The sequence below is a fragment of the Macrotis lagotis genome, chromosome 3, assembly GCF_037893015.1.
Source record: "Macrotis lagotis isolate mMagLag1 chromosome 3, bilby.v1.9.chrom.fasta, whole genome shotgun sequence".
Lineage (NCBI taxonomy): Eukaryota > Metazoa > Chordata > Mammalia > Peramelemorphia > Peramelidae > Macrotis > Macrotis lagotis.
Genome location: NC_133660.1, coordinates 228,715,288 through 228,727,680, shown reverse-complemented (window position 1 = coordinate 228,727,680; position 12,393 = coordinate 228,715,288). Strand labels below are relative to the sequence as shown.

General features: G+C 39.1%; 1 protein-coding gene across 2 annotated transcripts in view; it reads left to right on the top strand.

The window, feature by feature from the left end:
- The window catches only part of TMEM175 (transmembrane protein 175), a 44,978-nt gene extending 34,341 nt beyond the window's left edge, over positions 1 to 10,637 (top strand). For both annotated transcript variants that reach the window (XM_074230103.1, XM_074230104.1), the window contains 3 exons: positions 3,786 to 3,864; positions 5,323 to 5,461; positions 6,387 to 10,637. In XM_074230103.1, coding sequence (XP_074086204.1) covers positions 3,786 to 3,864; positions 5,323 to 5,461; positions 6,387 to 7,050 — 882 coding nt within the window. In that variant the 3' untranslated portion in view covers positions 7,051 to 10,637. The remainder of the gene's footprint in view (positions 1 to 3,785; positions 3,865 to 5,322; positions 5,462 to 6,386) is intronic.
- The last annotated feature ends 1,756 nt before the right edge of the window (positions 10,638 to 12,393 follow it).

Genomic DNA, 12,393 nt, shown 5'->3' with positions numbered 1-12,393 from the left:
CACTTCAATGTACCACAACAGAAGAATTGAACTCAACAGTTGGTGGAAACATATGTCTGTAAGTTCATTTACTATACATTATAGCAGAGTTACATGAAGATTATAATAAATACAAGACCATAGTCAAATTTATGTTATATTATTTCTATTCAGTAATAATATAATCACTAAGCAGTGATAATGGCTATTAGTTTTCCTTTTTTTAACAATTTCTTTTTAAAAATTTATTATAGGGGTGGCTAGATAGCGCAGTGGATAAAGCACTGGCCTTGGAGTCAGGAGTACCTGGGTTCAAATCCGGGCTCAGACACTTAATAATTACCTAGCTGTGTGGCCTTGGGCAAGCCACTTAACCCCATTTGCCTTGCAAAAAAAAAAAAAACTAAAAAAATTTATTATATATTTACTTTGGCACTTTTTTTTAACATTTTAAATTCCAAATTTTCTCCCTCCCCCCACTGAGAAAGCAAGAAATGTGATAACCAGGACAGCTAGGTGACACAGTGAATAGAGCACTGGCCCTGGAGTCAGGAGGACCTGAGTTCAAATATGGCCTCAGACACTTAATAAATGCCTAGCTGTGTGACCTTGGGCAAGTCACTTAACCTCATTGCCTTAAATAAATAAAATTTAAAAAAAATGAAATGTGATAACAATTATAGCTGTGAAATCAAGCAAAATACAGTATGGCTATTAATTTTCAAATATAAAATATGGGTGACTAAGCCTACTGGACTCTATAATTGCTCAACCAGCACTAGTGCAGAAAACCTCAGCACAAAAATATGAAAGACCCAAGGTGAGCCCCCAAAACGTTTAATCATATATTATTTGGGGGTTCACTATGACATAACATAGGACTTTGAAAACTTTCCCCAAAACATCCAGTATGACTTGCATTCCCATCCAGAAAGAAAATCTGAATTTAGCATTTTTCTACCTCTCTAGGAATAGATACAATATCTTATGGTTGAGTTTTAAAAATCAACTTCTTTTTTTTTTGTATTTTTTTTTTTATGTTTTTTGCAAGGCAATGGGGCCCAAGGCCACACAGCTAGGTAATTTTTTTTAAGTGTCTGAGGTCAGATTTGAACTCAGGTACTCCTGACTCCAGGGCCAGTGCTCTATCCGCAGCGCCACCTAGCTGCCCCCAAAAATCAACTTCTTAAATATAAAATGATGACTAGAAAAAAAACAAAAAAAAATTTAAAAATGATGACTAGGTAATTCATCTAGAAAGATTTGGGGGCTTTTAGAAGTATCAGAAGGCAGCCAAGAACACTAATGTAATATTGGGCAACATTTTTGCCTTGAAAGGCAAAATTGAGGGGACTAAAAAAGGCTTCACAATAAGAGGTAGCATTTGAATTTAGTTTTGATGCAAAGTAAGGAGTCTTAGAAAACCACTTGAGTTTATTGGGCAAACAAATGATGTAATCAAACATATTCTTTAGAAATATCACTTTGCAACTTGAATAAGAGAATGATTTGAGACAGGAAGACAAATCAAGAAATATTGCAGTAGACCAGGCAAGAAATAATGAAGACCATAATTATATGGTGGTTTTCATATGAGACCTTCCAGGGGTGACTAGGTGGCATAGTGGATAAAGCGCTGGCCCTGGAGTCAGGAGTACCTGGGTTCAAATCCGGTCTCAGACACTTAATAATTACCTAGCTGTGTGGCCTTGGGCAAGCCACTTAACCCCATTTGCCTTGCAAAAACCTAAAAAAAAAAAACATATGAGACCTTCCACATAGATCTATACAACAGATAAGGTATAGACATTCTGTCCAAAGAAATGCCAAGGTGAAGTACTCTTAGTTCACAATATATGAAGATTGGATGAAAAACCTAGAGAAGATCAGACTTGGGAATGGCCATCTTTAATTATGTGAAGATATCTAATCATTTGGAAAAGAGAATAGAATTATTCTGCTTAGAATTAGGATCAAGTAAGTAGAGAGAAGTGACAAAGAAGCAAAATTAATTCGGTGTAAAGAAAGACTTACTAACAATGAGGATTGTCCAGAAGTTGAATGAGTTTTCCCAAAAGTTAATAGCTTAAACTTCATGATATGTCTTCAAGCAGATACTGCCTGATCTCGTTGAATATGTTGTAGAAGAAATTGTTTTTCAAGTTTACTTTGAACTAAATGACCTCTGAGGTCTCTTCTAGGGCTGAAGTTTTATAATCTACATATCCAATCATAATCTCTCCTCCAAACTCCTTCCCACCTTGCAAATTAACTCCCTCCTGGATTTCTCTATCTAGCTAGACCTTACACTCAGCCCATTCTCCATACTTACCTATTTCTCTTAAGAGCACTATTATCTTTTTATTTACATAGGTTCACCACCTGAGTCTTTTTTGACTTTTCATTTTCCCTTCTTTCAACTAGTCCTTTACCAAGTTTTGTTCATTCTATCTTTTCTCTACTTTTCCATTTTGAAGTACATTTATCAGTCTAGACAGATGTCTTTCAGCTGTTTTCTGTTACCTTTGCAAAAAATAGGCTTTCCCCCATTCCTGAAATGGCCTGCTTTCTCATCTCCACTTCTTAAATCTCTAGCGTCTTTCAAGATTCAATTCAAACCCCAGTTCTCAGACAAAGCATTTTTAATCTCCCTCACAGTTTCAGAAATTATTAGTAACCTTTTCCCCCAATAAAATATAAGCTCTTTGAAGGCAGCAACTGTTTAATTTGTGTCTGTATCCCACCTGCCCAGTGATGTTTTGCACATAGATATATAGCAAACATTTATTAAATAGAATCATAATGTGTCAGAAATTGAAGAGGGAGATCTTAGAGACCAACTTGCTTTTGATAGAGGAGAAAATATATCTAGAAAGGGAAAGTGACTTACTCCCATGTCACTCAGTAAATTAATGGCAAATCAATTTATTGAAATCTACAACTTATAAAGGACATCTTCCTTCTCTTTTTCAGAAAAGCAAAAATATTTTTTTCAGTGATATGTTTGAAACTTCTCCAAGATATTCCACCCCAAAGATCATCTTGGTTTTTGTTTGTATTACATTAAGAAGGTACAAATACTTATCTAATTTTTTTAATTCAGGGAGATCATGAGTCAGTTTGGCTGACACTATTTCTACCACTCAATGATGCCTTACCCAACAATAAGAAGGAGAATATGATCCTACAGGCCTCCACAATTCTTCAAAGATCAGTATTAGTAGATAGCACATAACTTAAAGGAGCACTTTCCCCAAAAAACAATTTGGACTTGATGGTCTCTAAGACCCCCTTCAACCCAGTCATTCCATTATTGTAGGAAACCCTATACTATGAAAAACATGGAGGATCCCCTCAAGCTCGTCTCACTTTTTTTTTTTAGGTTTTTTTAGGCACTGGGGTTAAGTGGCTTGCCCAAGGCCACACAGCTAGGTAATTATTAAGTGTCTGAGACAGGATTTGAACCCAGGTACTCCTGACTCCAGGGCCAGTGCTTTATCCACTGCGCCACCTAGCCACCCCTCATCTTACTTTTTTTAACCATCAGAGTAACTGAGGAATGAATCTGAATAGCATGATTCCTCTCAAATCTATACTCAGCTGAATCCTACCCAAACAGTCCCTAGGCAATACATATTTGTACTTCACACTGATTCATTGGGAGCTTTAAATTCTGTGCTTTAAATATCATCTGTGTTTGGCTAACAACGGGATTGTGTAACAGGGTTGAATTAAGGCACAAATACTATGTTAAAACATTGTCAGAAATGAAAACATGAAGCTAATGTTTTTATTTACTCTTCCAGTCTTACCTTCTTCTTGGCCTTGTCATCTTCCTCCCTTACATCAATAAATTCATCATGTGGTGCAGAGACAAACTTGTTGGTAAGTAACCTATGTTTCAATGTAATAGACACTATTTGAAATGTATGTTCTTTGCAACCAAGCCCTTGTTTTTGATTGTGGCAAGGTGCTCCTGTGGAAACGATGATAATATTAATATTAACAATGAATGTTTCTGTAGCACTGTTAAGTTTATAAAGTGCTTTCTTCAAGTTATTTCATTGGACTATCTGAGCAGCACTGAAAAGAAGGAAGATAGGGATTATCATCCCCATTTTGCAGATCAGGAAACTGATTCAGGCTGTGGTGGAGCAGGGACTCAAACCCAGGTCTTTTTACTATATATCCTTTGCTCTTCTCCCTATACCTCAATTGCCCCACTTTTACGTTTGTGACATACTTTGCTAGCACTTGCATCTCTCATCTAACTTGATTCTTACAACTACTTTGTGAGCAGAAGTTCAAAGTCCAGGCCTTTTCTCCCACAGTGCAATGTTATACACCCCACATTTTATTGGCTCCAGAAGAACCCTATACTGAGACCTGAGTTCTTGGGTGTGAACCCTAGGACTCTCTGGGGCTCAATTGTCCTTTCTTTATATAATAATTCACATTTATTTAATAATTTGATGTTACAAAATACTTTACATGTCAGATCTCTGTGAAATGTTGTTCATTGAGATATATCCCAAGCAGATACATACACTGAGAGGAGCAGGGCACCTTTTTGACATCACTTTTATGAAAAAGTGCTGTCAATCACTTAGCAAGGGCATGCTAAGGACAGCCAGGGTTGTGCTGGTTTTACACTTTGGAAATTACACTCAAAATCAGGAGTTGTTTTCTTGTTCCTTGATAGTCTAGACTTAAAGTCTTGGAGAAAACATTAACAATGCATATAAGTTTGAAAAGTGTGTCAAAAATGTAGCATCTCCCCCATCCCCATCCCCATCCTGAGAGCTGGTTTGTTCAGCTTTTTTCCAGCATACTGTTGCATATAGCCCTGGGCCAAAATCTAGCTCATTTAACTGCTACCACACATATTCAATTTTTCTGCTCCTCAAATCAGAGAATAATTCCTTGCCAATGGAGGGCAAAGATAGTCTAGCAAAGAAGAAAAAGACTGGACAAAGACAGGTCTTGTTTCAAATCCTAACTCCAACAGCCCAACCATCAGTTAGTAATGATGGACCTAAATTTCTTCATTTGTAAAATAGAAATAATATTTTACTACCTATGCCACAGGATTGTTGTTAAAAAAAACTCACATTGTCCATCTCAAAACATTGTATTAATGTAAGTGATTTTTGTCCATGAGTTAAGGGTAACCCAAGTCCTAGGATTTATTTATTTCACATCTGGACATTGGAAGGCAGAGAGGTGATAAACTTTGTATACAAAGTCTCAGTGGGGTGAGATAGGACTCTACTTTGTTGTGAGGTGGAGGTGGGGGCTCATAGTCCCACAGCTTGGACTGATCTCTGCTTTGTGCATTGACAGGTACTAAACTAGAGGAGCAACCTCAGAGCTTAGAGTTTTTTACTTTTAACATCCATGAACCCTTAAGTAAGGAGCGAGTGGAGGCTTTCACTGATGGTGTGTATGCTATTGTAGCAACCCTCCTCATCCTGGACATTTGGTAAGGTTTTCTCCTATCTGACATAACTCTCAAGTGTGTGTAAATATAGAGTGATGTTTATATTCTTATACATGATAGCTGGTTCCTAAGCAAAGATAATATGGGGGGTCTTGGTTACCCTGGTCACATGGTTTGGACTTAACCCTATACTTTAGTTATACTTAGAGGATGATATCAGTAATCTTGGTATCCACATATAAAAAGCAAAACTGGTAAAGCAATACACATTCTTGTGAAACCCAGACAAACTGCATAGATCAGTAATTACTGATAGCCTATCATTAAACCTTAGCTAAACAAACATCACTAATGAATCTGTTCATCTTTAATTTGTTACGCCCTTGGGAAAGTCAGCATTGTTGTATAAAAGCAGACTTAGAGAATCTCAAAAACTTCAGAGCTTTTGTAGTCCAGCCCTCTCCTAGATTGACAGTCTTCTCCCGCTAGTCTTTTGGACATTTTCCTAATATAAATGACAAAATGTTACTGAGTTTTCTGGAATGGAAAAGGAGATTTTGAAGCAGAGGGCTTGCAGTTAGTCAAATGGGCTGTGGAGTTTTGGGCCAGCACATGGGAAGACATTTGACTTAAAATCTCATTTAGGATCATTAATAAGAATCATGTAGCCAATTTCAAACTGAGTGTATCATAGGACTGTGGAGGTAGAAAGAAGGTTACTGATGACCATCAAACAAAGAGCTAAACTACCTAGCAACAGCAAGGCTGGAGGAACACCTAGATACAGACAGGGCCATAGGTCAGTGATGTCTGTGATCAGAACAAGAGAGAGGAAAGAGGCTGAACTCATCTGTGCCATAGGATCCTGGATCAGTATCAGTCCACTCTGGAAGCCCAGGCTGCCTCTAAGCTGATGTGATGGGACTATTTTATAGAAAATGACCATTTTATTTTTAAATGTCCACAGTGAGGACAATGTTCCTGACGCCAAAGAAGTTAAAGAAAAATTTCATGGTAGCCTTGTTGAAGCACTGAGAGAATATGGACCAAACTTCCTGGCCTATTTTGGCTCTTTTGTAACAATTGGTCTCCTGTGGTTTGTCCACCACTCCCTCTTTCTTCATGTGAGAAAGACAACCCAGTTTATGGGCCTGCTGAACACATTTTCCTTGGCCTTCATTGGTGGGCTCCCTCTTGCTTATCAACAGACCACAGAGTTTGCCCAGCAGTCCCACAATGAAATTGAGAGCATCCGGGTCAGCTGTGTCATCACATTTTTTGCTGGCATCTTCCAGTTTGCTATTTGGAGCACAGCCTTATTGAATGAACAGGAGACTCTGCACCCATTTGCCAGGTATGGGGGGAAGGAACATGCTTTCATGTTTGCCAAACTCGCCCTCTACCCCTGCGTTAGCCTTGTGGCCTTCTCTTCTACGTGCTTCCTGAGTGAATTCAGTACTACCATCTTCCACCTCATGCAGATCATCGTTCCTTTTGCTTTCCTCCTTCTGCGCATTTTTGTCCGAATTGCCCTAGCCATCCTAAGGTCAGTGATCACTCTGATCAGACCTGAGGAGACCCTGTTACAAGATGAAGAGACAAGACTGTGTGCTGCTGAAATCCTGTCCTAACCCAGCCCTCACTGAGAGCTGGCCACATGGGGCCTTCTGAGAGCCTTGGTAATTTGAGGAACACCATCTGTGCTCAAAAGTTAGTCATTTGCTCTCTATGGTCTTGTTTCTGTGGGGTGTAACCCCAAGCCATGTTTTTGCTCTTTGTGAGACTCAGAGATTGGCATTTGTGGAGAAGAGCCCAAGTTTTCCTTGTAATTATATAAGCTAGTGCTTCTCCCAGCAGATGAAATGGATTGGCAGGCCAGGTATCCCCTCTGGGAGCAGTTGCAGGAGGAGAAAGGGATCAGCCCTTTCTAACTCAGCCGCCTTCTGCTAGATGAAGGACACAGCACAGCTTCAGACCTACGTTCAAGCAGCATGTCAAGTACCTCCCCCCAGTGCTTCCCATCATCTGCAGAAGTACCCCAAAGTCCACCTCCTGCTCTCTGGGGCAACAGCACCCAGCAGCATCACTCTTAATATGAAGCTTGCAGGACCTGCTAGTTTAGGTTCACACATTCCTATATTCAACAGTTGGGAAAGAAATGTCCTGACATGTAATAGTTCACATTGTGCAAAGTGTCTATCTTTCCATATCATAAGCAACTGTGAAGATTCTGTAATGAAAACCCTTAGCTGTGCTTTTATAATCCTTAGGTTTTATAAAAGTTCCTGTAAAGAAGACTGTAATTTCATATCATAATTCAGAAAATTAATTAAAAATTCTCTTTGTTCTTTGTGTCACATCAGACTTTGTTGATAAATAAAACTCAGTTCAATGGTAACATATCCTTGAGCTTTATTATTTACTACTTCTTTTTTTAAAAAAATTGTTTAGGGCAATGGGGTTAAGTGACTTGCCCAAGGTCACACAACTAGGCAATTATTAAGTGTCTGAGGCTGGATTTAAACTCAGGTCTTCCTGACTCCAGGACTGGAGCTCTATCCACTGTGTCACCTGGCTGCCCCTACTTACTATTTCTTGATACCAAGATAGCAACTTTTCTTCCAAGAACTTACAACTTGACCAACTCTGATTTTTTCATATTACCTTTGCTTAACTTGAACTAATTCATTTCCAGAATTCTCAGACCAAACATTTTAATGACTACTTAGCCCAAAAGACATTAAATTTTACTTTGCTCACATACAATTCAGAGTTGGAAGTCTTACATTGGTAATGTGTGGATATTAGGAGCTAGTGTAGTACAATGTAGGGAGAGATCATGCTTGATAAGGGAAATAACCAGGACAAGGAGGAAGATGCTGTCCACTGACATATGGACAGTGCAGTTGAGGATATTAGTGGACAATGGGGAGTAGGGCATTGAACAGCTCAGGATCGCTCACAAAACTGGCCTAGAACTCTAGAAGGTTCAGAGAGATTTTCTGAACCCTCTGAATTGCATTCTTGGCAAATGATTAACCTGCCCTGCTGACCTCTAGTAGAGGCACAGAAGTGCCCCCTAACTCTAAAGTCTACTCCCTAGAACTGCCTACTTCCTCCAGGAGTGGCAGGGCTAGTTTTGTAATGGCCTGGTCAGTCTTCAGCCAACCAATGCCCAAATAAAGAGAGAGAGATAATAGAGCAATTATTAAAATGCTCACTGTGTACTTGGGACTGCCAAGCACTATGACTACAAATACAAGCAAAAAGACAAACAATCCGTGCCTTTGAATAGTTTATGTTCTACTGGGGGAAAGGAACATAAAAAAGACAGCTAAAGATGGAAGTGAAGGAGAACTAGACCAGGGAGTTCTGAGCTAACCCTGGTTTATCATGGGCTCATCTATCTAATTCTTCAAAGAAAATTCTAGAGAGGAGGCCCCAGAAGGCATGCATAACTGCCATGATAAGGCAGATTGGACTAAGAGGCATCATCCAGGGAGTCAGGAGTTAGGTAGTCTGACATCAAGTCCCTTCCCCACTCCCACACCAATTTAATCAGACTTTAATTTTTGTTGTCGTTTTTACAGTGGGGGGTCTGGGTAGACATGTTTGTGTTTCATTATCAAACTTGCACCTTATTTCTTAACTGCTCCTTATTTTCTGTGATTTTATTAACTGAGGGAGGAAGGCCCTGTAGGTATGACATAGTTATTTTCATCTGGGGTTCTTTGTGACCAAAATCTTGGACTGCTAAACTATAAGTTCTGACAAAGAATCCTTGTAGAAAATGTTCAAAAGAAGGTCAACATATCCACTAAGTGGGGTACAGTGGATAGAGTACCAGCCCTGGAGTTAGAAGGTCTTGAGTTCAAATGTGATCTCAGACACTTAATAATTGCCTAACTGTGTGGCCTGAGGAAGTTTGTTAACCCTATTGCCTTGCAAAAATTTTTTTAAAAGTTATATCCATTAAGAAAAGGGAAAAAGACATTCAATATGGACCCACACAGCCCTTCTATATATTGTCTTCACTCTCTCTCCTTCAATATTATACAGCTTATGGAGGACTAGTCTTCAAAACTATAAGAATGTAAAACCCTGTCTCTCTGTTTTATTCATTGACTCCTTCAGTGAAAGCCTCCTAAAATAATTGCTGCCCTCCTTGATTTAGGCAGCAGAGTAGAGAGAGCACTGGACCTGGAATCAGGAAGATCTTAGTTCAAAAGTTCTTAGACAATTACTAGCTGTGTGACCCTAAGCAAGTCACTTAACCTCTTCTGTCTGCCTCAATGTCCTTAACTACAAAATAGAGATCATCTTCCAGGGTTATTTTGAGAATCAATGAGATACATGTAACATGCTTAATTATCACTTTGACTTATACATAGTAGAAGATCAATAAATGCATGTTTGTTTCCCCTTCACCACCATCGACCCATAGCCTTATTTTCCTGTAAACCAATAGAGCTCCCTTCCTCCAAGGTGAAAAGTTGAAAGAGGGGAAATGATCCCTTTTGCCCTATAAGAAGGAAACCTATTAGCACAAAGGCACAATGCCATATCATTTCTAAAGCCACATAGTCCAAGATTTTATCTTCACCATAAAAATAGTGGTTCTGACCAACTGAAAACCCTTGATGACAGGTCTCAGTGCTCCAGTAGCAAAAACTGTCCCTCCAAGGGAAATTTTAATTCCTACCATAGGTCCTAACTCTGCTCTCCTCAGAGGGAGGGATTCCAGACTAGGATTATATTTATCTGCTCCCTTAAATATTATTAGCTTAAGAGATGTATTTTCAGATTCAGATTAAACTCTGGTCACCATTCATGGTGAAAGGAGGATCCTGAGCTTTATCTTAAGGCTTGACTCCCCACCAAATACCAGTTTCATAATGAACAAATGGGAAAAAAAAATATCCAGTCAATAGCAAAACAGAATCAGATCAACCTTGATGGACTTGTTCATTCCTTAAGTGCAACAACCTGGGATAATTTGGGGCTATCTGCAATGGAGGATACTGTCTGTATCCAGAGAAAAAATTATGTACTTTGAACAAAGAGCAAAGACTATTACTGTCAAATTAGAAAAAAATATATATTATTATGTAATTTTACTATCTCATACTTTATTTTTCTTCCTTAAGGAGATGATTTCTCTGTCATCACATTCAACTGAGATCAAAGTATAACAATGGAACCAATGTAAATACAGAATGCCTTCTGTGGGGGGTGGGGGGAGGGAAAATAGAATGGGGGGAAAATTGTAAAACTCAAAATAAATAAAATCTTTCTTATAAAAAATGGAATCAGAAAAAGTATACATAGGAAAACATATATGGAACAATACAGATTAAAGGAATTCTCATTCAGAAGGTGGTATCTCAGCTCAATCAAAAGAGAATCTAAAGTCTCTCCTGGGGGGAAATTCCCCAAGTTCTCTAGCTTAGCAAACTGGGAAAATGGACTTTAGGAAGAATGCCAACTCCTCTCATGTTGGCTTCTTCCCAGAGTTATTTTCTCCCTTTATGGCCTGAAGAGAGAATGTCACACCACGCATCTTTTCTCCCAGAGCTGGAAGCCAAAGGAACCCAGAGACTGAGGAGCCTTCTCTCCATCTCTCACTCTTCATCCCTGTGAAGGGAGAATGTTCGTTCCAGACTTCATATAGGTTTTGATATCTTTCCCTCATGTGACCTTAAATTGGAGTATCAGCTCCTACAGTGAAATTTGAAGCTAGAACTTTGGACACAGTGGCTTGAAACAAAAAGCCAGATGGCTGACAATATAGTAGAGAGAAAAGGGGATAGTAGTTGAAGAGATTGCTGGTGCTACCTATCAGCATGTTCAGGAGATGATCCCTGGAGCAGCTAGGTGGCACAGTGGATAGAGCACCAGCCCTGGAGTCGGGAGCATCTGAGTTCAAATTTGCCCTCATACACTTAATAATTGCCTAGCTGTGTGACCTCAGGCAAGTCACTCAACCCCATTGCTCCTTAAATAAATTTTTAAAAAAGACAAGAGGAGATGATCCCTCTGGGACAGTCCCATTGCACAGGGTATAGGGAACAGATAAATGCAATAGTTTGGGATCAGAGGAATGGTGCTAATACTTCATTGATCAGACTAGTCTCTGAGAAAGTATGAAACCCAAGGTATTAAGTGTATCTGAGACAGTAAAACTGGGAAGAACATCAGGAGTGTTCCCTGTGGTACTCATAGTGTTAGCTTTTCATACACCCATACTATGCTCAGCTTCATTTTAAGGGAACTGTAATTCCTTTTATTCCTGTATATTGTAAGGTAAAGGAAATATAGTCTCAGCCCTCATCCACAGCAGATTCAATCACAAATCACTAATGAATTATTTGACTGAATCATGTCAACAAAATATAACCAATAGAAAAATTCATGCAATAAAATCATGCCTAACCCTTTATAAAACAAAAAGAGGGGATTTCCTAACATTGTTAAGATCTTTACTCTAATAATGGAATGTAGTATGTGGTGAATGTACCCTAAAAATAGGTAAGAAGGGGGTTAATTGGTGATCTCAGCCTCCCTCAGTCTTCTGTATCAGTGAAGAAATGGTGACAAATAACCAGGGGGGAAAGGAAAGAAAACTTGTGCTCCAAAGACATCAGAGGGAAGACCACCTCAAGCTGCTGCTTGATCTGTTCCTTCAGATCTGTTCCCTCAGGAAAGATTTTCTTGAGTTTCTCCTAGAATAACTCCAGGCTGCATCTTGACTCTTCAGTTGTCACTGAGAGAGGGTCTGCTTTTGCCACAATTCATGAAAGCCAGCTGTTCCCATCTTCAGTTGTTTTAATTCCACCTCTATCTGCATAGCTGTAGTTTCCCTCTGCCATTCATCATCTCAGTCACTAACATTTCACCTTCATAAATGCACAACACCATTCTGCATCTAATTCTCCATAAACTCACTCCATCCCAAAGTTGCCTACAGCTCCTCT